The sequence below is a fragment of the Rhipicephalus sanguineus genome, chromosome 10 (assembly GCF_013339695.2).
Source record: "Rhipicephalus sanguineus isolate Rsan-2018 chromosome 10, BIME_Rsan_1.4, whole genome shotgun sequence".
NCBI classification, from domain to species: domain Eukaryota; kingdom Metazoa; phylum Arthropoda; class Arachnida; order Ixodida; family Ixodidae; genus Rhipicephalus; species Rhipicephalus sanguineus.
The window spans coordinates 38386133-38412779 of NC_051185.1; the positions used below are offsets into that span (position 1 = coordinate 38386133).

The window sequence follows — 26647 nt, forward strand, 5'->3', positions numbered from 1 at the left end:
TTCAGGGGCTTTATTGGATGCTGCGTGGGAGCGCCCCTAAAGGCGAAACCCTTAAAAACTTTCCGATGATGGAATAGTGACGCCGTCTCTCGGCCTTAGGGCGAATCTCGGAGGTTGCTTCGCTTGGAACTGCGTGACCACGCCGCCGTTCGCCCTCGGTATATAAGTGCATTTGTACTTAAAAGTGTTCAAAGGGGCCTTTCAACGAGCATCATTCATCTTGTAACGTTCATATGGTAATACGCCGAGCATACAGCCTACACTGTAAGAAAAGGAAAAAGTATGTGTTCCTCTTTTCGTTGAGTCCTTACTTGTCACGTGTATAACTCTCTTTAAAGAGGCACGTACGTTAACTCTCTTTAGGGTGCCACGACTCTCCGACGAAAGTATAAGTGATCTCCAAAGGGAGTTCATTGGTCTCCTTAATGAAAGTCATACACTTGGCAATTCTCGGGACTCACCGGGAAGAGTTACGCATGCTTTTTTTTTCTTCCTCTTAAAAGAGTGTATCACGATTTACACACCATTCTTTAACACCTTCTAAACTGCACCGGGCATAAATTTAATCACGAAAATGTATTGCTGACAGTGTCCTAGCGTTTACGGCTGTACTCTCGCTGTACGGCTGTACTCTCGTTACGGCTGTACTCTCGGTAACAAGGACAAATTTCTATGCTTAAAGGGGTACTGACACAAAATTTTGCGGCCGAGATAGCCTGCGGGATCGATTCCCGTGAACATGCGTATATCTGCAAAATATCAACAGCGAATGTAGCTTGGAAGGTATAGTAAATGAATTTTGAAGTTTGCGTGAGCGATCGACACCCTTGGGCTATTGACACCCTCAAAGGTGACCCTCGGTGACCCCCTACTTCCCTCACGTGACCACGCTGCAACAAGTTATGATGACGTCATAGCCGCTTTTTTTTTTTTTTTTTTTTTTGCCGCATTCGCTCCAGCAGCCTACTTCTCGGCGGCTGCTCGCGAACCGCGTGGAAGTGCGTCACAGTTCTGTGTGCTGACGTGATCGAGCGCTGCACCCGCTAGATGGTGATAGTTGCACCCGGAGGCTTGTAGTTTTTGAAACCGAAACTGGTCGGTAATGAGGAGCCTGTAATTAATCATCTGTCGCGCGCTGCAGCAAACGATGTGCCGTGTTATGACTTAACATGCCCCCAGCAACACATTGCAGCAAAAAAAAAAAAAAAATGTGAGGCCAAAATTTTTGTCAGTGCCCCTTTAAGCAGCATCGCCGTAAAGATAATGGAAGTATGCATCAAAAACGTGCATTAATACGGAACAAACATTGTACAGTGTAGTCGGTTCTTAAGAGGAACGCTCATAGCGGGCGCTAAAGTCGATATTTAGAGAAGAACCGCTTCTACTGTGATCATCGCTTCTACGCCAGTTAATTTTTTTTATAATTTCATTCTTTTTTCTTTCGGGCCATCTTAGTCCATCGTGCTTAAGCCATCTGCAGCGTTAACATTATAACTACATGGCGTTGCGCTGCTGAGCCATAGGTAGCAGGTTCGATTTCTGTACGCGGCGACTGCATTTCTGGCCTCGTACAGAACGCAAGAGTGCTCGCACATTTGGATTTTAATGCGCGTTAAAGAACCATCCCCAACAAGAGACCAAAATTTACTCGCAATATCGCACTGCACACAGACGTGTCTTGTAATCAGATTATGGTTTTGCAACGGAACGCTTTATAGTTTATTAATTTTTTTTAACGTCGGCTTGGGCATCTTGCTTAATCATGCCCTTGACCAAAATGTCGCATGGTCGACACTTCTCGCGCAATATTTTTTTATACAACGGACGAAACAGGCACGTCCGTTGTCTAAGAAATTTTGCGCAAGAAGTGTTCACCATGGAGTACCAACTATAGCTCGAACCCACACCTTGTTAAGCGAAATGTCTCAACTTGTTTATATGGTATAGGTTAGCTTAGTACGCGTGTTTCGACACGTGCGCAGTTGTGTCGGACTTGAATTATGATAACGACCACTTGGTTACGTAAACAAGCCTCCACGCTGAACCGTCCCCTTTCACTCGTTCTTCCCTCACTCTCTCTCTCAAGTGTCCATAGTTTTTGTGGGCCTTGCCTAGAACAGCAGATGTTTACAAGAAACGCACCGCGTTTGAGTTGAAAGAAAACGTCTCTCTGCTTGCTGTTTCCTTCTCTCCCTCATTTTATTTCCAAGCGCGCTTTTTTTCCGCATTTCTGGAGCGCAGAACGTCGAGCCAAGACAGAAGAGAAAAACAAACCCACAGCGCCCGCGCACTGACGCGTGAAGCTTTTAAAAGCGTGATGAAGGAGGGGGAGACGCTCATGCATGTAACGAGCCGCTCCTCTGCCTGTAACTAACTATATATATAGACGCTTACGCAGAGGTCTTCTTCCCAATGTCGTCGTGCGTGTAAGCCTCGTAGTTCCGTGCAGCACCGCGGCCATTTGCGACACGGCGAAGACGTTTCTTTAACGGGTACTGACAACAATTTTCGAAGCTGACTTCATTCCGCCACACAGATCTGCTGTACCGACCGCCACGGTAGTCTAGTGGTTATGAGGCTCGACTGCTGACCGGAAGGTTGCGGAATCGAATCCCTGCCGCGGCAACTGCATTTCGATGGAAGCAAAAAAAGCTAGAGGCCCGTGTACTTAGATTTAAGTGCACGTTAAAGAACACCAGACGGTCAAAATTTCCGAAGCCCTCCACTACGGCGTCCCTCATAATCCTGTCGCGGTTTTGGGACGCAATATTCCAACAATTGTGGAACTATGAGGTTGCAAGTCGAGCTCGTACTGCCGGGAACGGACCTGAGAATATCATCTAAAATCCACTTTCCAACAGTCGATATGTCAGCCATATAGACTAGCCATTATTGACGATTACCTGCAATGGTAAGAACAGATTAGCGCTGTCCGCTGAAAACTGACTTTCGGACTGAACACAGTCCAACTATAGTCACACTTGGGCTATCTTCCGCACCCGGTACTGAAAAGTATGTAGAAATTCTGTAATGCCCAAATTATTGTACGCAGTGTCCAGAATAGCGTCCAATTAATTTGGTTAAATGTATTCCAGCTGCTTTCGATTGCGCTGTACGCAATTACGCGGAAGGCGCGTGCGAGGTCGCGTCCTCCCTGCCTTCTGTTTATACTTCGACGCGGGCGATTTCTTTTTTTTTCTTTTTCCCACGCCTTCGCGTACGCGTGTATGTAAACGAGACGAAACGAGATTCGGCGAGACCAGACGAGACGTAGCCGACCCAACACGAGCAGACGGCGTGTCTGGAAACATGGAGAGGGCGAAAACAAGCACGCCTTACAAGATGGATGGCGTTTTTTTGTTTCTTTCTTTCTTTTCGCGAATGGCGAATGCTACGCGTTAATTTTTTATGCCGCTGCCTTACCGCGGTGCGGTGTAATAACTAGTGGTTGGGAATGTCGCGTCAAGGGCCCTCTCGAGGAAGGCAGCTGGCGTTTGCAGCGAGTCGAGTCCTTGAACTCGCAGCGTACTAAGTGGATTGGCGACGACCGCGTCGTGCGCGATGGTTCTTTGGCTCACCGCGCGCATGGTTTGCGCTCGGATAACAAACACGAGTTGCGCGCGGCACTCCTTCGTAAACATACAATGACGTGCTCGTTTCGGTTGAAACCTTTAAAAAGAATGCAGGAGCCCTATCGGAGAAACGAGGACAAACGAAGCTTTGCGTGTGCGTGCCTGACGTACACTATCTATCTATCTATCTATCTATCTATCTATCTATCTATCTATCTATCTATCTATCTATCTATCTATCTATCTATCTATCTATCTATCTATCTATCTATCTATCTATCTATCTATCTATCTATCTATCTATCTATCTATCTATCTATCTATCTATCTATCTATCTATCTATCTATCTATCTATCTATCTATCTATCTATCTATCTATCTATCTATCTATCTATCTATCTATCTATCTATCTATCTATCTATCTATCTATCTATCTATCTATCTATCTATCTATCTATCTATCTATCTATCTATCTATCTATCTATCTATCTATCTATCTATCTATCTATCTCATTGCTCCTTCCTCATTGTTTCCTTCCTCCATACCGAGAATTCGACCTTCATCCACGTGCTTAGCAGCGCGCCACACTTCAGTTGCTACAAGTAACAAACATGGTCACGTGTTCATATCCAGGCAACAAAAAATGTTGCAACGTGAAATGGCAAGTGGCTTCGATAAAATATCAGACTGTCATATCTGAATTGGCTGATCACCGACAAGCCCACGATGGACAGATCACCAATTACTTGAGCACAAGTTTATGCGTACGCCATCGTGGCAGCTAACCTCTGCCAAGATGGCGTATGCATAAACTTGTGTCGCCGCCTGCCGGCAGCTGCGGAAAGAAGCCTCTCTGGGAGGTTCGTTGCCGGGTGTTCTAGAGCATAGAGTTTCCTACAATACTTACTAGAGGGAACTCTGGCGCTAGTGTCTATGGCAGCGTCAACGCATGGCGCTTCAGCCAGCATGTGAATGATGGGTAGTACACGGATTTGTCTAAACTTCGTTCTTTCGGCTCCGTTTGGCTCCGCGTCGCCTGCACGCACTTTGTCGAAAACAAAGTTCAGCAAAAGTCAGCAGTTCTACTTCACCGCTTTAACTTTTTTAGGCTCATCAATTCAAATCTGGTCACGAAGTTCACAACGATCCATTCTTTTATCCGAAAGAAAACCAAACCACAGCAATAAACTAAGCCACAAGTGCGTTCGAAGCCCGCGAGTACGAAGACTAGGCAAATCCGTGCACTACCCATCATTCTTAGTTCCGAAAGGGAAAGCTGACAATCACCCGTTTGTATAGCGCAAGGTTACAAACGAGTGGTTGTCAGCATTTTCCTTTCAAACACACGTTGTATATATAAACTTCTGAACGTATATAAATGATATTTCCCACCGTTTTAGGTGCGAAGCACTTTATGCGATCGGGCTGTCGGCTTCTCTTGTCGTCGTAGCCCGTCACGGTAAAGCAAGTGGCAAATAAGACGGCGCGTTGGCTCAGGAAAAGCTCTGTTTCTGCGATGGGCGCTGTCTGCAACGCTGTCTGTAGCGTCCTCTCATTGCTATTGACGTGCCTCTATGGGAAACACCGGTCCCTTACAAAAATGTATGTATACAGTCTATAGACTGTCTAAAAATAGGTTTAGACAGTCTATAGACTGCCTAAATACACTTTTTGTAAGGGGTGCTTCGTAGAGCACTGCACGGGCTCGGGCCTACCCGAAAACCCGGGCCCGGCCCGGCCCGTGGGCCGGGCCGGGCCGGGTAAAGTAGTTTTCGCGGCGGGCCCGGGCCGGGCTCGGGCCTGAAGCTCCGGGCTTAGGGCCGGGCCCGGGTTTGAGGTGGCGGGCTCGGGTCGGGCCGGGCTTGGACTTTGTTCGGTTCTTAAATGGACACAATAGTGAAGCACTGAATCGTTTTAGACTGATAGTGTACGCTAAGAACTCGAACTTCATTCATTTCGCCATAAGCTTATTATCAGACGAGAAATTGAAGATAAAAATTGCATTTTTTAAATTTCGCGCTGAAACTCCGAGCTTGACTTCACAGATTTCAAACTGTATTTGTCGTCGACATTGGGGACATTGGCTCTACAAAATTTCCTGACACTTGGCATGTTAAGTCAATGTACTTCATTTTTAGAGATTAGGAACTACGTACGTAGGCCTCATTAGACGCCGTCAGAATCTAAGATGTCACGGCGTCTGCTGCGCGAATTTCAAGGGGGCGTCGCCACCCGCATTTGTCTTTTTGAGAGTTTTCTCACTTACCAAGAGTCTTGGCCCGACGAGCATGGTGATTTAGGAATTGCAAAATAGTAATTTACTGATAATAGAAAAATTGTTTCCAGTTTGTTCCACATACGTTGTGCATAAATATGTTTCACATTTTCTCTCCAAAAAGCGCTTTTTATATGTGGGGCAAGCTATTTGAAGAAATTTTATTAGGGACAAGTACTGAACTTGTTTTGCTCCTTGCATATGGGGCTACTTGATTTATCTAAATCGGCGCGAGCTAAAAGTAGATATACCAGGGGCTTATACAGTTAACATGTCGTTATTCTGTGCTTTATTTGCATACTTTGTCAATTTATATCCCAAATGTTATTCTGTAATCGCAGTAATAAATGTTATATATATATATATATATATATATATATATATATATATATATATATATATATATATATATATATATATATATATATATATATTGTAACGCAGAGAAATAGACACAACGCCTGTTGACTAGGCCGGCTGTTCTATTCTGCCTCGTCTTTCTCGTCTTCCCGCTTGCTTAGCGCGCGCCCTTGCAATAGCGGCGCTATTTTCCTTACACTCGGCCACGCTGCGGCACTGCATGGCTATCCAACTGCGGAATTGACTGTTCCTTGTTTGTCTTTGCAGGTTTCGGTCCTTGTGCGACTGTGTTCGGTGAAATGCAGCTATTTCAGGCGGGCGGCACTGGCTATTGCGGGAAGGCCGCAGCTGCCGCTTCGCACGTCGCATTTTCGAGTGCACTGCAAGAGATTCACAAAGAACGGTGGGCGACCGAATCGATGTGCTGTGGCCGAAGACAGACCGTGTCCTCTGTAGTCGGACACGTCTGCGCAGGCTTGAAGAAGTGCGTCCGCTTCGCGTTGATGCACTCCCATCAGGCGCGCAAGGCGGAATGTACGGCGCTGCCATATCAGGGGCGTCCATTGTTGTAGGGCTCCGCAATAAGGTCAGGCTTATGGGCCCCACTAGTTGTGCTTTTGTCTCAGAGAGGGAAGTAGAATGCAGGGGCAATTCTTCATTACTCAATTCTTCATTACTCTTCATTAAAGGCAATTCTTCGGTGTTTTTAGTCGCGTTGGTAGCATTAGATTCCTGGATCCCAACCAGCACACGGTGACCGTCCGCGCAATTGGGCAGTGACTGCTCTCGAATTTGCGGTAGCTGTCCCGGTGGGCCTGAAAGCATGTTGATGGTTGTGCTTGTCCGGTTTCCTGACTTGGAGCGTGTCAGGCACTGGGAGATCTGGAATGTGCATGTCCTCACGCGCTGGCAAGCGTGGAGGCAGCATCGCCAACTGCTGGGCCTTGTGGGTGGTATCCTTGTCTGGTGTGGTAGGTTCTGGAGCAGGCGTCGCGGAGTTTGAACTACGTGGCATGGAGTCCTGCTCACGTCCGGTATCCGTGTCGGGCGGGTGGCCTTCCGCGTTCGCGATGATGTCTGCACGGGGACTGTGGGAAACAGATGCACGGTCGAGATGCTGCCCTTCACAAACTGTCTGCGAAGACCGGCTGGTTGGCACTGGGCTCAGCTGCATCATAGGGGCGCTGCGCCTCGCGAGCTCGGTCTCGAAGGGAGGGCAGGTTTGTGAACGCCTGAGCTGCGCCGTCGAGATTGTGCGTCTCACAGCTCCCATCCGCGGTAGACAGTGGGTCGGTAGGCAGGGGGTCGCCGGCATGAAAAAGTGGTCGAAAAACAGTAATCAATCTTGCACACCACTGATGCCAGGATTGTTGTTTCACGCCTTCGTAGTTGTGCCATGCTTTGGCAGCATCACGAAGGCGGTCAATGGCCACGCACCATTTCTGTTGGTCCGTCCACGCCTCGCGAGCTCCAAGAGCGTTGACGGTGGCCACCCAATTGTCGGCGTCGTCTTGGAAGCCGCGGAATTCCGGTAGTTCGCAGGCAGCCGGTGATGGTGCTACGGTAAGCGAAACTACGGGGCATGACGACGCCAACCAGTCGAGTTGGTATGAGAGCTCCGTGAGGGCACACCGCAGCTCTCTGCGGCTCTCGGGTGAGCTCTCTTCATGGTCTTGCGAGGCGGTGGTGGCCAACGCGGCATTGAGCGAGTGCAGTGCTGGCAAGGCGGCAGGACACAGCACGGAGATTGACGCTGCCAAGGCGTTCACCGTGACTCGGAGTCGCGCGATGGTGGCGGAAAGCTCGGCGGCGCTCTCGGGCGATCCGCGCGTGGTGCCTGTGGTGACGTCCGAGGAGTATGGCACGATCAGAGTACTCACAGAGGAGGGACCCATGTCCGAGGGAGCTTCGACAGCACCCCTAAGCGGCTGGGGTGCCAATGGAGTACTGAGTACGCCGTTGTCGCTGCGGGAAGCGTGGACGGCATTCCCGGGGTCCTTGCCGTTGGAAGCGTCAACCGCGTTCCGAGGTAACCGGTACCCGTGCGATGGCTTGTCGTGAACTGGTACTGCGGCGTCGATGAAGGAGGCTTGAGCCGCCGAGGAGGCCTGGACGGTGCCTGAAGCGCCGACAGATTGGCAGGTGGTGGCGAGGAGGCATGTACGCCGTCCCTGGGCGAGAGGAGCCCGTGCGTATTGTTGCCGCGAAGTAGCACGTCACCGGACAAGTAGTTCCCCGAAACCGCAATAGAGGCCTGGACGCCGTCCGCTGCTGGTGGGATGGATGCTTGCCGCGGTGGTCTACTTGTGGGATCCATCAGCGAGGAAGCCTGACGGCGTTCCTCTGGAAGACGCGTTGCCTCAAGCTAACAGCTGAAGCCTTTCGACGGCTGCGCCATTGTAACGCAGAGAAATAGACACAACGCCTGTTGACTAGGCCGGCTGTTCTATTCTGCCTCGTCTTTCTCGTCTTCCCGCTTGCTTAGCGCGCGCCCTTGCAATAGCGGCGCTATTTTCCTTACAATATATATATATATATATATATATATATATATATATATATATATATATATATATATATATATATATATATATATATATATATATATATATATATATATAACTTATGGCAAGAGCGATCACAGAGCTGCAAAGCGGGGAAACGTTTTTGAAGTTTCCAGCCCTCCACTAAAAGGAGAGGACTGCACGGAGTCTCGTTACATTGAATTCCTACACAGACACATTCTTTTTCCGTGGCTCCGTCACGGCCCCCAGTGGTCATGTGACGCGAGATGGACATGCATAGCCTGCTTTGTGTGCCCAATTTGTTAAGGTTTTAACTTTGGCCTTTTCCCGCTACATCAGGGGTCTCAAACCCACCTCAGCTAACGGGCCGCATTCACGAAAATTTACTCCCGCAAGGGCCAGGACAGTAACGCAGCTAAAAGTGCGCGGGAAGGGGGGAGGGAGGAGGGGAGGAGGGGAGGGGCTAGGTCGTATCAAATGTCAGCTAACGTTGCCATTTAAAAGAAGAGCTTTCCGAAGTAAAACCTCGGTGATACGAATCTCGCGGGGTTACCAAAAATATTCGTATCATCCGAAATTCGTATCACCAGAAAGCGTGGAAAATTAGTATGCGACAAAAGAAAGTTGGCATACGTTTTGGTTTAGTGTTTCTCAGGGCCGCAGCGACGTCATGAACAGCTCTGAATGATTGCCAGTAAAGTTTTTAGACGTCAACGATCATACTTGTACTCGTAAATATACTGTGCATGCGCGCGTGTGTGATTAATGAACCAGATGTGTTGTGCCCCGTGACCGCTAGTAGCCGCTTCCTAATCTTACTACGCTTTTCTGCATCACAACAGAGTACTGCGGCGAGAGTGACTTAAGAAGCGCTTTGCACACGATAGATAGAGGCCAAGCTCTTTCGCCAAGACGGTCCGCTTCGTCTCTTGGCGTCTTCGTCCACCTTTAATGTGGCTTCATGACGGACCCGCAGCCCAAGTTTTAGACTTGTTCCATAGAACGCCTGATTGCGGGGACATGGCTTGCGTCTGCGTGGCAGGCACGCGTGTTAAAGCCCGAACACACGTACGCGTCGTACGTGTCAACGCGTCGGAAAAAAAAGCGAGACGTCAACGTCATCTGTAATCTAAACGCGAAGGTGCCTAAAAGCCTCACAGATTCGCACGCACTATCTCGGACGCATAGTGGTATTATTGTAATAAACTCTATGCTCGGACGCAACGACGCACTGTTGATGGTCGAGCAGCGCGCATGCCCGCGCCCGCACGTGACTGCCGCGTCTTCCGCGGCAGCGAGGGCAGTACCTCTTCGTACCTGTGCGCTAGCGTACGTTCGTATCAAACGTCGCGGGGTGCAAATCGGTTCGCAACAACCGTACTCCACTACATTGCAGGCTAGTAGGCCATGGCCGGGACCACAGAAAAATTCGCATCACCCCGAAATTCGTACGAGCCGTGATCACCGAGGTTTTACTGTATCACGTATGGGTCGTTTCTGAAGGGTATTTGGCGGCGGAATTCCAACAACATATCGATACCTATCTTCAGCACGACTAAAATCTGGACGCCGATTGTGAAATATAGAGTTTTGTTTCACGGTTACACATGGTGGCCGCAGGGGATGCCTCGCGACAACAAAGCTTTAGACCTGTCATCCCTGTGCAGCTTAAAAACATACTTATAAAGGAAATGAAAAAAGGGGACGAAGACAGTCATGTGCGGGCCGCGGGCCTTTAGGGAGAGGCCCACGGGCCGCGTGTTTGGGTCCCCTGAGCTATACAGGCAGGCCCGTAGCCAGGAATTTTTTTCGAGGGGGCCCACTTGCTGAAGACCTTGACTATTTGAGAAAACACCTATTAAATGCGAAGCATTTCTTAGCGAACCTCTGGCACTTTGAGCGTTTCTATCTACGTATCTATCTATCTATCTATCTATCTATCTATCTAGCCGCCTACGTCTGGGTGCTCTCATGATCGCCTCCTTAACTTGGTCTAGACCAAACTTTGCATAGGAGGGTAACAGGATTTGACGAATATGATTGCCGGATCATGACATGAATAACATTAAAATCCTGTCGCGTACGTCGTCAAACACTTTCCACTAGACAGGTGTGGCACGTACCCGTTTACCATGGCCCTCGGTGTACGGGTATGTGCCACAGGTGATTGACAGTTTATATCTACCCAGGAACGGCGAGAACGGACATTGGTTACTTAAATGCTAAAACGCTAAGGAAAACGAACATCGGCAGCGTTGATTCAACGAATGGAAATAATGAAAATTAGGATCCCAGCAGGAATCGAACCCAAGCATTCTGCGTGGCAATCAGGTATTCTACCACTGAGCCACGCCAGGTCTATAAACTGGTTTGGAAAAACAGCCTACACAGGCGTAATATCGGTGCAACGTGAATTGTGGTTGTGGTGCTGGCTATCTAATTTTACAAGAAAGCAATAAACACTACATGATACTCCTACGATATCTACTACTCCTTCGATAGAGGCGTCATATCAGATTAACGTCTGTAGTTCCAGTGTTGACTCCGCTTTTATAGCACTCTGATAAAGATGACGTTTGCTTTCATATGATTCAGCAAGCTATATTGAAGTATTGCTCGACCCTGGAGGAATACATTAACGAAAGTTACATATGATATCCACATCACCGCACCGTAAAGTGCACTTCGTCCACCAGAACGGCGCAGTGTCCTCTTCATTTCTTACGAGGCTGGGCGATAGCCTCATGCTGACTGAGGATGATGCCAGATTGATTGACAGCCGCTTTGTAGACTAGGCGACGTAGGCCACATACGCCCAGGTAGTCTACGAATACGACAAACACCATCCACTGATTTTGGTCTACGTAGCACTATCCAGGCCTACCAGCCTCGACGGCCTATACCTCACCAACGCGATGGGTGGCTTCAGGTTCCGACATGTCGCCGGCTCTGCCGACAGACAATTTGTCGATGAAATGACCGAGGCATCCACGAATTCCAACAGCTCTACTATACCACATACATCACTACACATAGAGCCCTCGTCACCACGATCACGACCGGGTCCTATAACAAGTCATGAGTGGCTGCTGGTGCTCACTTATCACGGTGATGATGCGCTTGTTCAAGAACTGTCAAGAACTTCTTGCACACATGTACACGCGTTCGTGAAACGTGCGTGCGTTATCGGGACACGTATAAGCACTACATATCAGCTTACCGCTTGTTGGTAATACCTACGTTGCATACCCAACCGTAAACAACTGGTTATATAACACATATGCGGCTCTTCAACATATATATGTGTGCGTATAAAATTTATACAAATCTTTATCGTCATTTTGTAACGTGCCGCTCAGTAAAAAAAAGTTACGCCGCAGTCCCCTACCCGCCGCATGCTTCGCATAACATCGACTCCCACGGTACGTGGGATCTGCCGAATTTTTTATTATTTATGTTTGGTAAAAACACCTACTTCACAAAAATTTTGGGGGGAGGGGCGGGCGCCTAGGCCCCTAGCCCCCCCCCCCCCCCCCCCCCCCCCCGGCTACGGGCCTGTATACAGGTATAGTGTGAGATCTACATGATACTGCCGCAACACCGTTGTAATGTGCAGGAATAGCATAGGTTCAAACAGCATAAAGCGTGAGGCAAAATAATTCGCTTGACGAAATATCACGCTTGAAAAAAGGCAATTACGGATTCCGTGCCGGGTGATGTCCCTTTACCTCAAACCATTTGCATCCAATGAGTAAGCGCTGAGAAACTTATTTGCGCCTTTATTACCAAACTGTAAGGAACACCAAAAATAGACCGATATCGCTTTGTCCACCTCCTGCCAGTGCTACCCGCGTAGTCCGGTGATCACCTTCTACCAGCACAACATCGTTAGCAAGGCGTAAAGGTTTATGATACGGAAAAAAAAAAAGCGCGGCGCAAGCCGCGCATAACATACACTGCTGAAAACTGCAAGAAGAAGCCCTCAAAGAGGAGTTTTATGTGTGATGCTAAATAGTGTCACGACTTTCGGGAACGATAGAAATGAAGGGATAAGCTGCACAGCTACGTTCATTCTGCAGAGGTCCTCAAAGACGTCCTAAATTTGCTCCAGTGGTGGAAGTTAAGAACTACGACTGCCGACGCCTTCACATTTCGCAAGGCAGATGTGCAGCTCTGCGGATAGCGCATGCAGTGCGAGAAACTTTAGCGTGGCGGGATATGTGATGCAACGATGGATGGCGTGCTTCAAGCCGGAATCTCTAGATAATTTGATTTTTTTGCACAACAACGCGTGAAGAAATAATCTATAAAATATGCCACAAAAGTCTTATGCACTGTATATAGTAGCAGTGGTGTGATATATGAAAAGAATGCTACCACAAATGCTTTTTTCGTCTATTCATCTGCCTAAACGTATTTCTAAAAGTACACGTGGTGCACACGGTTCGTTGTAATTTTTAACTAGGTTAGTGTATTTACAAAAAGGTGAAAAACTTGGCTTTCTTTCTCTATCTTGCTGTGGCGAGGTGCTACAATGATGAAGACAGGTGTTACATATCCAGAAGCCGGGTGCACTATTGCCTTTGTCGTTAGAACGTTTTAGGTTTCAGTAAAGAGCGCAATAAAAACAAACTGAAGAGAGCGTTCTGTTCTCTGTCTCCTCCGTTTTTATTGCACTTCCTATCGAAACTGTACTCATGCTGCAAATCACTTTCCTTGGTGCAATATCTGCTACAAAACGCTCTTAATGATCCCCATTGCATTTGCAAAAAAAAAAAAAACAGTTATGGTATACATTTGCCTAGCAAACATTCAGTGCACTCAGTAAGTCCACTCAACTGTTTCCACCGTGAGCCCCTGTTTACACGAAATTACCGTAGGCTAAAGTAGAATTGTTAGCGAAACATTCGCCATCAAAGCCTAAATATTTCCTACTTAACACTTTGCTGCAGATTCTATGTTCTGGCAACACCACCTATACTATTGGCTCGGGCCTCTGTCGGGCCTGAGCTGCCGTCGGGCCGGGCCGGGCCGGGTAGGCGAAATTTTTTCTCGGGTTCGGACCGGGCCCGGGTCGCGCATTGAATCACCGGGCCGGGCTCGGGCGGGTAAATTTGAACGAGTTCCGGGCCCGGGCCGGGCCCGGGCCGAAAATCACGGCCCGTGCAGTGCTCTAGTGCTTCGCACCTCTCCCCAGGTTTCACGTTAGTGCAGCTGTTTCGCTTTTTTTTTCAACCGTGCTCGAAGACGATTTTTTCTCGTCTCTTTCGCGCAGGGTGTACATGGTCAGCGCCAAGCGAGCCCCCGTGGTCGTCTTCTCGGCGCTGTCCTACAACCGACGGAGCCTGCGCAGCAGCGCCAAGTAAGTCACGTGCCTGCTCACGCATGCGCGCTACAGTTCTCGTAGCCGCCATGACACGGACCGACAACGTATCGCTTTCGCTGCCCGGAAGCTCTCCAAAATTTAGTGAAGCCTCAATGATTACTCATAGAGTGTGTCGCTTTGTTGGTTCAATAGTTCAATAGTTGATGGCTGCCGCGGTGATACAGCGGTTACGGCGGTCGGATGATGACCTGCCATCGGATTACAGCGATCGGATAATGATCCCGGCCGTAGCGGTCGTATTTTCTATGACGGCGAAATGCTAAAGGCCCGTGCACCTAGATGTAGGTGCACCTTAAGCTTATTACATGAGTTTATGTAAATAGGGCCTGTTCAGATGGACTAACTTAAAGGTGGATGATGATGACGTCACCGTGACGACACAACTTTGAAACGTACTAGAGATGACTAGGAAATATTTGGCCGACTAAGAAACAATTGAACGTGAATCTTTCGAATGTGATGCACTAGATATTTGACGTTCAATATCAGGTAATTACACAATTAGTAATATCGGCAATTACTTTCGCTAGTTAGGTAATCAGTGCTAACAACAAAAAGAAACACCACTTTGTGCAAGGCAAAAAAAAAAAAACACCACTGGTTCCATGGTTATATCTATGCAAAAAACATACAGGAGAGAGCTCTTTCCGGTACCTCTTGTTTTCTTCGCCTAGCGTTGCGTTATTACCTTTTTGCATGCATATGAACCAACTAGCCCAACAACGTGTGCCATATCTATCTTTCCCCCTGTTTTTTGCGAGCTTGGCCCGAGTTAGCTGGGACGCCCCTGTATGTCATAGACTGGTTTATAATACATTCAAAAGACGCATCTGTAACGAGAGTGTTCGGAGCTAAATGCTTCGCGGAAGGAGTCGTCCGCCTGCTTACAAAGCAAGCCTCGCAGCTTCGGGTTCGTCGAAAGGAGTATTGCTCTCAGTCAACACCTCCTAGAAAAAGCGTTTTCCCCCCTTTTCGCCGTTTTTGCGGAAAAAGCGGCGTGAAAACTTCCTGCGCCAACCGGGGCGCACACTTGCAGTACACCCTCTGGGAAGAGCGGAAACGCCGTTTTTTTTTAATTTATTATTATTTTTTTGGTTTGGCTTCGCTCGTGGTATATAAGCTTAAACAACAACGAACGGGACGGTCGCCTTGTTACTTGGCGCCGAACTTCGTTTTCTGGCTTGCGGCGGTTTACCAGAAAGCTGACCCGAGGCCTCTATAATAGCTATGTGAAGGGTTTCGCGGATGAAGATTTGCGACTGTATTTTAAAGACGATAGTCTTTCTTGGGGAACTTAAACGCAGAAATTTTGGTCTGTCTTTCTGTCTGTCCTTCTGTCTGTCTTTCTGTTTGTCGGCACGTCCCTCGATTCAGCCACTCGGCCAAAGTTGAACCACTTGCCCAAGGGCCAGCCATCGTGAACGGCTGACGAGGTTCATACTTATGTACATTGTTGATCAAAAAGCAAACATTACGCATATCTGAGGCGCAACATCACACGGTAAGTATTAGGCGGTGTGTTCCTTTAACAGAAAATACACAGATACGCAATTTTAAAGACCTTGATGGTATACGTTTAACGTTGAGACAGTAACGCGTTTATTAAAAGATTGCCACAGCTTAAGCGATCAGCGGTCCAAGCCGAGCAAGCGCGAGCGCCAACAACAACCGTCTTCGTCGTCTTCTTTCGCAGGCGTTCTTGTCTGCGCCCTACCATGTTACAAATGACTCCCCCGCGGAAAAGGAGCCATCCTGGCGACCTAAGGAACAGGTACAACTGGTGGGTCATAATACGGCTTCAGTCGATCGACGTGAACAGTCTCGCGGCCGCGACGACGGCGGTCCGTAGATGATTGAACAGGCTCAATCATATAGTTAACTGGGGATGCTTGACGTAGGACGCGGTAGGGGCCTTCGTACTTAGGCAGTAGCTTTGTGGAAAGGCCAGGAGCGGAGGAGGGAACGCGAAGCCACACCAATGTTCCAGGCGAATACGACTGAGGAGGCAGGTTTTCGTCGTGACGGTCCTTCTGGCCCTACTCGCCCTACAATGTTACAACCCTAGTTTCTTAAGGTGCGCTGAAAATGCGACTGCGCTGAAACTTGTCTTCCTCCGTGCCCTCTGCACAAGCTCATGTTGTGTTTCGGTTTCGGTTCAGTATTGCGTTGTACGAATGACAGGGGGCGCCGCTCTGGCATTCCTGTTTTACCCAGGCGACGTGTAAGTAAGAGAGTTTGTGGAGAGTACTCGTTGAGTGCGGACGTTTCTTCTCCTTCGGCGCATCGCGCGAAACAGCGTGTTCAGGCTGGCCGGCGTCCCCACCGGTCGCGTTGGTCACCGCCGGTCTTCGCCTGCCCGCTGCGCCGGGACTACCAGCCCGCAACACAGCACTCGTGTTTCCCGACGTATTGCCAGATGGCGTCCATATCTCGCGCAGCGCCTCTTCTATCGTCTTTAGACGACATTTGCAGCGAAGCACGCAGATACGCGGCCAATTTTTCTAAAGGTACCGGACATCAGACTAGCTACAGTTCTGTAAGCTTTAATTTCTTCATGCTTGTGATGCGCTGCAGGTAGACACGGACCAGAAAAGAACGAGGAAACAATAACAGTTTTTTTTTTGGTCCGTTTCTACCTGCAGCGCATCACAAACATGAGGCCCCTATTGCCGCCTTATTAGCTTTAATTCCTGCGCCAAAACAGCGCGATCGCGCCAGCGCTGGGATGGGAAAGATTAAAGGGAATGAATGAATGAATGAATGAATGAATGAATGAATGAATGAATGAATGAATGAATGAATGAATGAACATTTCACACGAGCTCTCATATTTCGCTGCCGGAAAGAGACAAACTTGTCAATTTACCCTCAATTTTATCCACAACTAAACACCGTTCTTCCACTAAAGAAATCTTGAAAAGGTAGTTTTCAAAGAACGCTGCAATCAGTCTAATCAGGCTAAGCTAATATATAGTGTCGCTGTTTAGTTTTCATTCGGATTGATTGATTGATTGATTGATTGATTGATTGATTGATTGATTGATCGGTCGATCGATCGATACATTTATCCGGGAGACCATTACACACGTCTGCACAATAGCAGGCACCTCCAACTCACAGGTTCGTAAAACACGAGGTGTGGCGCCATTGCTATCAGCTCATCCACGCCCGCCTGAAGCATCCCCTTCTTTCGACCACTTTTCCTTCTTCTCCTTCTTCTGCCGTCTTTTTCGATTACCTCCACGCGCGCACTAATCCCAAGATCACCGTAATAACGTTTCTACTTATTTTTTTCTTCCATGTCTTCCCGCGCCTTTACTGTGCCATCGTTAATCTATCTCTCAGCGTTTCATCTTATGCAAGTTTCATCGGCACTGGCCGTAGCCTCCCTTCCCTCTTTTCTTTTCCTTTGCCCGTCCTCAACGAAATCGAAATGGCCGCCAGCTGGCGAAAGCATCGCGCGGAGCTCTTTCTATATAATTACGTCTAGATTGATCGACGTCCTCGGCCCCGTGTTGTATCCTCCTTCCCACCCCACCCCCCTTCCTCTTTTACCTCCTAATCTACTGCTCCCTATTACAGGGTAACGCCAAGAAGCTACGAACAAATTTAAGTCGGCGTTAGATGGAAGGGACGAGAAGTAAGTAGATTAGATCGGGGAGCGATTAACGCGTTGATACGGGTCCGCGCGTGTCTGAGGGGGCGTGTGACGTAATTGCGCACGCTGTATTAAGGGACTCACTTTACGAACTGCAGATAAAAAGAAAGAATAAAAAAAAAAACGTATGTAAGAATACGAAAGCTGGAAAGGGCAGGGCTGGATATCGCCTGCTCTTCTTCCTCTAGAGGAGGAACGGACTGGTAGCTAGTGGTAGCTAATTAGCAAGTGACAGTTTGCAAAATAGTTACTGCGCATGCGTGAGCAGATGTTTTCCACACGAACATCCGCGATCACAGACAAACTGTCCTTTTTTTTTCCATTCGCCACTAATCGCCGCCTTTCCCTTCTTTCGTTTCTCCCTTTCTCTCTGTATCAACATTATCATCAGCATGACTGCGCCCACTGCAGGGCAAAGGCCTCACTATTTTGCAAAGTGTCAAGTATGGTGTCGTGCAGTTCAGCTCGAGGTCGTGGGTCCGATTCCCAGCCACGGCGGCGTTATTTCCATGGGAGCGAAATGCAAGAACGCCCGCGTACTCATATTTAGGTGCAAGTCAAAGAGCCCCAGTTCATCAGTATCAATCCGGAGTTCCGCACAACGGCGTGCACAATAATCATATCGTGGCTCTGGCACGTATATGAAGAACCCCACTAATTATTATTATTATTAAGGCAGAAGTCTTAGATGCCTCACCAAACGCGAAAATTTACCGTCGGCGGCGTCAGCGTCCCGCGGCGTCGGCGTCAGCAAAAGTGATGCGAAAATTCATCCCGTGGTGACGTCATCATGACGTCACAGATCGCCAAAATGTGTGACGTCATCACACCGTCACTGTTGCGTCGCATAACGTGACGTCACCTGATGACGTCATCACGTGACGTCGTCGCTTGGTCAAAGGTGGGGCGATCACTGAGGCTGCGCAAAACCAGGTGAGGTGCAGGACGCTTGCAACGCCTCCGATCCTGGAGGCAGTGCAAAACCACGTTAGGTGCAGAAAGCTCTCGAAGGGGGACGGGGGAGGACCACATGCATCGACTGTGGAGAAAAAGTAGTAGTAGTAGTAGTAGTAGTTAGTAGTGGTGGTGGTGGTGGTGGTGGTGGTGGTGGTGGTGGTGGTGGTGGTGGTGGTGGTGGTGGTGGTGGTGGTGGTGGTAGTAGTAGTAGTAGTAGTAGTAGTAGTAGTAGTAGTAGTAGTAGTAGTAGTAGTAGTAGTATAGTAGTAGTAAGAAAACTTTATTGTGTACAGACACCAGACAGGCTAGAACCCCAGTGCCCCGCAGGAAAATATATATGTGAGTGAAAAGCGTAGTCTGTCCGGCAGGGTGGTGCCCCTATTCCAAGGCCCCACTGGCACGAGCCGTCCGTTCAGCTTTTTGGATCAGTCGTAGCTGATCTTTCAGGGCCGGGGCTTAGACAGCAGCGCCTCCCATTCGTCACATGTGTCATTTTGTGTCGTGTTCTTCTCCCGATGCTCCGCACACCTCCCACGTGATGTGAAAAAAAAAAAAATGTCGCTGTTGCTCCACACCACGGACATATATGTCTCTATACGCCGTCGGGTAGATCAGGTGCAGAGTGTGCAGATTTATGTAAGTGTTGGTCTGTAGTCTTCGTTGGACATGGTTTAATTATTTCTCCTTCGGAGTCGTGTTAGGCGAATGCGTAAGGGACCCCCGTCAGTTTGTTTTATTAAGAAAAGATAAGAGAAGTTCCACAAAAGCTTAGTACTATTACGCACGAAGAACGACAGTCTGGAGGAGCAGTTAATTGCCACGACCTTTGACGTCATCACGGGAATTCGAACGTGACGTGGCGAGTTTTTTTTTTTTTTCTTTACACACACACTCGCGCGATCTCATTGCGCACTAAGCTTGTACTTCCCCTTAAAAGAAAGAAGAAGAAAGAAAGAAAGAAAGAAAGAAAGAAAAGAAAGAAAGAAAGAAAGAAAGGAAGGAAGGAAGGAAGGAAGGAAGGAAGGAAGGAAGGAAGGAAGAGAGGAAGGAAGGAAGGAAGGAGGAAGGAAGGAAGGAAGGAAGAAGAAACGCTCGTCATTTGCTGTTTCAGAACTTTTTAACGAATTCAAGCTCGACTCGCTAAAACTAAATTTTGAGCTCGCGGGCTCTCCTCATTAACATGCACGTATGGATAAAACACAAAAAAAGAAAAAAGAATCCTCGCCAGCAGGCAATTCCCTAAAAGCCAGTATGACGACAGAAGTTAAATCCCAGCCGAAAATTTAAATGGATAACACGGCCGCTCGCTTTTTTTCCACCGGAACGGCGAGCGATTAGCTTCCTTTTAAGCGGCCAAATCCGTCCTTTTCCACGTGCATTGAAGCCCCTTAACTGCATTTCCATGCGCACCGCCATTATAACGAAAGGAGTCAAATCCTTTTTGCCATTTCAATGAGTAAACGGAGGGCCGCTCGCTTCAGTCGGGGGCACGCGAGGGATTTGCTGCCATTTAAACGGTAAAAATCCCCGTCCTTCAATTCTGGACTCATTAATGGGCCACTAATTCAGGAGCTAGCGAAATTGGAGTCGTGTGTTATGCCCGTTCCCCTAATCGAAACAACAAGCGCCGTGTTTAAAGCGTGTTGTTATTAAAGGTCTTCGCATTGTGAACCAAATCCCCCTGACATTCCGTACGGGATTAACCTGCTTGCTTAGTTAATTGCGTAGCCCTACACAATCGTGCGGGGATTAACGAAATTCCGCATCGCAAAACCGAGCCGCACAGGATTGCGATGAAGCATCCCATTAGTAGGGTTAGTAATAGCGTGTACGTGTCTGGTTTTATTATGACGCCGCAGTTTATCTGTCTGTCTGTCTGTCTGTCTGTCTGTCTGTCTGTCTGTCTGTCTGTCTGTCTGTCTGTCTGTCTGTCTGTCTTCTGTCTATCTGTCTATCTATCTATCTATCTATCTATCTATCTATCTATCTATCTATCTATCTTCTATCTATCTATCTATCTATCTATCTATCTATCTATCTATCTATCTTCTATCTATCTATCTATCTATCTATCTATCTATCTATCTATCTATCTATCTATCTATCTATCTATCTATCTATCTATCTATCTATCTATCTATCTTCTATCTATCTATCTATCTATCTATCTATCTATCTATCTATCTATCTATCTATTATCTATCTATCTATCTATCTATCTATCTATCTATCTATCTATCTATCTATCTATCTATCTATCTATCTATCTATCTATCTATCTATCTATCTATCTATCTATCTATCTATCTATCTATCTATCTATCTATCTATCTATCTATCTATCTATCTCCCCCCCCCTCCCATCCTGGGGTGCATACCTCAGCAACGCTAATTAGCGAGAGTGGCTGCATTTTTGTACTAGACATATATTAACTGCTGGAATAAACCTTCCGCAAACTTCGCAATTTTAATAGGAACAATGTCACAGCTATTTTGTGTTACGCGTGCACTATCAACGCACGTGTTAAAAAGTCTTGAGCGTTCAAACACGGACACAAGAGAGAAGTCAAGACAACAGAAACGCCGACTAACAACTGAAAAAGCGCACAGCTGAGGAAAAGAAAGTAGGCATAAAAACTTATCAGCGCATGACCGTCGATTAACTTACATAAGAAGAAGTAAAATGCTAAACAGTTATCTCTCACGTAGACCCCCCCCCCCCCCCACGCGTGCCGTATCGACTAGGTATTACCTATTGGCCTGTGCATGCGCAGATAAGTTTCTGTGCCTATCTGTTCCGCCGCTCGTGCGCCTTTTCAGTTGTTAGTCGGAGTCTGTTGTGTCTTGACTTGTCTGGTGTCCGTGTTTGCACGTCTAGTCTTTTAAAGGGCACGAGACAGCGGTTTCTTTCTCGCATTCACTATACCCTTCCTACAGACGTTTATATTCTACTCACCACTTGTTTCTTCATTAAAACACGTGGACAACGTCAACACTAAGCGTTGAGCCTATCAGGATTTCGCTATCAGACAAGGCAGAACGGGCGTTTGGCCCGCATCACGAAGCAGAGACAATTTACAACTGATACCCATCTCATATATGGACCAATCGAGCGCGTATTTCCTTTTGAAGTCACGTGAAGTGGCTGCTGGCGTCAGTTGTTGTGCCGAAAAGACGGGAAACGCCAGGAGAGAATAATACGCTCGTTATTTGCATTTTCAGACGTTGTTTAGGGGCGCCCTTTAACATAACACCTGCCATTTAGTCCAGCTCTCTGTTATTCTAATCAACGCACAGTTTATGTGGCTTGACTAATCTTTCTGCTCCCAATTCCCCCTGTAGATGCTGGCAGCATCGATACACCCCCCCTCTCCTTTTTTTTTCTATCCTCCCGCAAATGGGAAACTCAAGCTTTTGACTACATACATTCCATGGGAAATTGGCCGCAAAATTTTGTACTGTACGACAAGCTTTTCCTTTGTATAAGTAGGACACATAGTTATCTTTTCCCTTTGTTTATGTTCCAGAACCTCGCTTTCGTAAGGGCCTGGTTAATTGAAAAAATATAATGGTTCCGGCAAAGGGAAATCGATAGGGGCCCCCGCGTGATGCAACACGTGTCGTCCCCGACCTTTGTTTTAAAGCGAGACGGCATTAAAGCGCTCGCTTTGAAAGCCCGTTATCGCGGTGAGCACGGGATAGATTGCGTTTACGCGAACAGCCGCTGACGACAGCGCGCGCCGTGCTCGAAATCGATTCGTTGGAGGGGTAAGAAAGAAGGGGAAAAAGCCCCATCTGGCTCCTCTCCGTTGTACCCCGGAAGTGCGGCTTCACCTCCCACGCGTGCGCTGTGCGGCGAAGCCTGATTTACAGAGCGCACGAAGTGGGTTGTCGGATGCGGGAGCGGCTGTTTTTGGTGCTCGAATAATGCAGGACTTGTTTTTTGTTTATTATTCTTTCAATTCCAATCATTGTATAAGACTACAAGTGCAGTTTCAGAGAAGCTTTTTGGGTCAGCGTTAAAAAAGAACTCCCGTGCAAAGCATGACGTACGAACTGTTATATACGATTGCATCCCAGATGACAAATACCGTGTACCGTATAGCGTTAATTAATTAAAAAAAAAGGACAGTCCGTAGTTTTTGTAAAGCATCAGCCGCGACCACTTACGCCACTGAGTCCGGCTGAAGCCCGCGTTTCTTTCATGACATCCGCGAAATCTGGATAGTTCGCGTACCGTGCTCGGATGCACACTGAAGTTGGGAACTCTGGTTGTAAAAAAAAAATTAACGTGCGGTCCTCTTATACTACACACGCAATTACTACATACTACCCGTAATTACCCCATTTACTAATAGCAATCAATTGACCAGTCAACGAGTCGAATCAGCCAACTGTTCACTAGAGCCGGCGACCTTGCGCGGTTTTTCGTCACGAAAGAAAGAAAGTCCACCTGTGTGTTCGTCGTACATGGATGTGTACACACTCCACGTGTGTGTAGAGCACATGGCGAACACGTGGTCTTTGCGTCGCGAAGGCGGTGGTGCGCGCGTTTGATGACCTGTCAAGAAAAAAAAAAATCGTCTTTAGGGGGTAGCGACCATTCTTTTAGCTGCGAAGCCGGAGCATGGTCACGTAGACGCACCCGACAAAGGACGCACGCTGTGAGCAGCTATAGCGATGACAACTGCCGTCAGCGCGCTGTCAGTTCCTTTGTTGTGGCGCCAGCCAGCTTCACCACGTACAGCAAGATGCGAGGCATCGGGCGCGAGGCCACAGAGTAGTCAGCATACGATGCGCTCCTTCGAGAATTACTACGTACAATGTGTAGCTTGTCGACAGAAGCCCACAACCAAGATTTATCTCGTAATCCGATACGATTGTGTGAGAACCTCGTTGCGATCACGATCGAGGTGTCACTGAATATCGGGCACGTGCACAGTCGTTAGTTAACCTAACCTAACCTACCATATAACCTCCTTCCGCCGTAGTTTTCCATGGAAGCAGGTCGCAAGATGCCGGGGAAAGTTCGCATCAGATAAAATTAATGTCGACGAATATGCCGCACCATTCCTTCAATTAAATAGACGCTAACATTGCAGATGGTTTCATTCCTGGCCACGGTGACTATATTTCGATAGGTGCAAATGCAGAAATGTTCAAATAATTAGTTTGTGTGTTTTTACGTCCCAAAACCACGATATGATTATTAGAGACGCCGTAGTGGAGGGCTCCGGAAATTTCGACCACCTGGGGTTCTTTAACGGGTGCCTAAGTACAGCACACGAGCCTACAGCTTTTGCCGCCATGGAAATGCGGCCCGCCGCAGCCGGATTCGATCCCGCGACTTTCGGGTCAGCAGTACAGCAAAATGCTCGTGTAACACCAGATGGTCGGAATCAGAATTAATCTGCAGTGTCCCACCAGATTGTGCCTTATAATCACCTCATGTTTTCGGCATACGAAATTTCCGGAATGATTTAACTACGCAGAGGTCCAGTGATGCGTCGCTGCCTGTATGTGATGACAGGGACGCTTTCTTCTTTCTGGGCGTGTGCATACGCGGCGCGATGCTTTGCGGCAGTGTCCTATCATCAAAGGCCTCTTGGAGTCTTGGTCGTTTGTTTTTGTTTGGGTGCCCAGCTGCGATACGCCGCCTGCATAAGACAGGCCCCCGCGATGCATGCGTGTTGCTGGGCATGCGCTGCGTGGCCTGATGTCCACGTGGTCTGTGACAGCGCGTCTACAGTCAGAGGACGCGAGGGGAGTGCTGATCGTTTGTTTGTCTTTGTTTGAAACACCGCTCGCAGCCCGAGACAAAGGCAGACTCCTCGCGCCGACGTTCACACGTCCGGGACCCGCCCGCTGCTGCCCCTCAACGATGGCAGTGACGCGATGGACATGCTGTCGCTGCTTGGGGCATTCATCGACCGGAAGAAGGACAGGTAATGCAGCTGCGTCTTTCAGTACAAGCGTCGCGCTTGCAGACGTGCATTTTGCAGACATCACATCTGCAAAGGTATGCGCCGAACTATTGTATTTGGGCGCTAGCAGAGACGTTTTTCATTGCGATATGAACACTTGGCGCATTTCTGCCGTCCCGCCGTCATGTTCCGCATAAAGTCCCAACATCTATCACATATATTGCCCCGGCGTCGATTGTTCTAATGTGCGAGCGAAAGCTGCAGACGGGCGCAGTTCAAGCAGAGATAAACGCGCTGGCAGCTCGGACGAAGGAGCATGAAGGGGTGCCGGTGAAGGGTGGGGCGGGAGGTATGTGTCTTTTTTCATTTCTTCAATCCGCCTTTATCATTTCCTGTGCTGCTCTCTGCCGCTTTTGACAGGATCCAGAAATACGATTTCGCAAAAACGCAAAGCCTCCGAGATAAAGGGGCGTTTCGCGACCTTTCCGCTTGGGGAAGGTGCATGCGCCGTGCATTGTGAAAAAGAAAGTGTGAACTTTGGTCAAAAGGGCGCGGTCCCTATCTCGACAGAACGTCCGTAGACGGCTTGCTCTCACTGCTTACTTGTGTGGAGGCGACAGACAGCACGAACACAGCTTTACTCACTGGAGTGGCCGTGCTCCCGCTACACACCAGACTTCTGTAAGCAACGCGATCCTAAAGGATTTACCTCGCCCATTCCAATTTGTTGCTATCGCATTCATCACGAGCGCTGCAGCTGTACGCGTGTTTAAAAGGACACTAAAGTGAAACCAATGATCGGTTTATATTGGTAAATTGTACTCTTATAACTCTATGTCCTTAATTTCGCCATCATAGGTTTATTAATGGAGGAGATCAAGGGTAAAGTTTCAGTTTTAAATTTCGCGCTGAAATATCCACGTGTGACGTCACGGATTTTCAAAGTCTATTTTTCGTATTTTGGCGTCACTGGCTCAACGAAATTTTCTGAAACTTGATATGTCAAGTCCGCGGCCCCCTTAGGGGACAATGTACTTCATTTTTTTTACCGATTTGAAACTACGTAGGCCCTACTGAGGCCGTCAAAATCTATGATTTTAGGATTGCACAGAAATTTCAACGTGGCGCGCCACCCACATTTTTTTTTTGCGCATTTTCTTGCCTACCAAGCGTCCCCACACAGTAAAGTGGCGTTTCCGGTATTATGAAGTTGTATTTTACTAATACGCAAAAAATTGTTTTTCTCTTCAGTGTCCCCTTTAATTTCACGGTCCTTTAGCGGGGGGCGGCGATGAGCTTCGGCCTCGCCGACGCAAATGCCTGTACTTCGGCGGCAACAGATTGCAGATAGTCTGGTGCAATCTCATAGTCTTGTTTCTCGTAGTCGTAGTCTCGTAGTCACATTTTTGGTGCTGAGGAATTAAAATAACTTTTTGTTTGTCATCAATACATTTTTGTTGTCAAAATGGTGACCTCTACCATGCAGCCATCAAGATTTGTGATGGCACGCATATTTTTTGCAAAAGGCCACACATATTGAAACACAGTCCCCACTTAAAATCAATTAGGCAATCACATCAACCACTTTGTAATGCATCTCATAGCAACGTGAAGTAATTAGCTGGGCATAAGATTAGGCTATTGCACTGTACACACGCTTTGTGCATATTAGACTCTACATTTCTAGGCCACTGCTATGCTCTGCAATTGCCCGCCAAAAGTAGCCCATGGCTAATTCAATCACTGTGCTTGAAGCGTAGCATTCCAGAATTGAGCGTTCAGTGTTTCCGTAGCACACGGTTGTGCCTACATGGTTTGATTAGAGTGACTGGTATGGTGGTGGTCATGATGCTAGTTTTGCTGCTTGTATAGATCTTACATGCGACAACTTGAAGCTCACTTGTGTGTTACACGATGCTTATGTAGCTATGTTTTCTCTTTTTTAACGTCTTCAGTATTTGTCCTTTGGTCCTTACCTGGTGTCCT

At 47.8% G+C, this 26647-nt stretch overlaps 1 protein-coding gene across 1 annotated transcript in view; it reads left to right on the top strand.

The window, feature by feature from the left end:
* Positions 1-26647, top strand: part of LOC119371684 (CDK5 and ABL1 enzyme substrate 2) — a 169118-nt gene that overhangs the window by 110255 nt on the left and 32216 nt on the right. The window contains exon 4 of the mRNA XM_037642135.2: positions 14012-14098. Coding sequence (XP_037498063.1) covers positions 14012-14098 — 87 coding nt within the window. The remainder of the gene's footprint in view (positions 1-14011; positions 14099-26647) is intronic.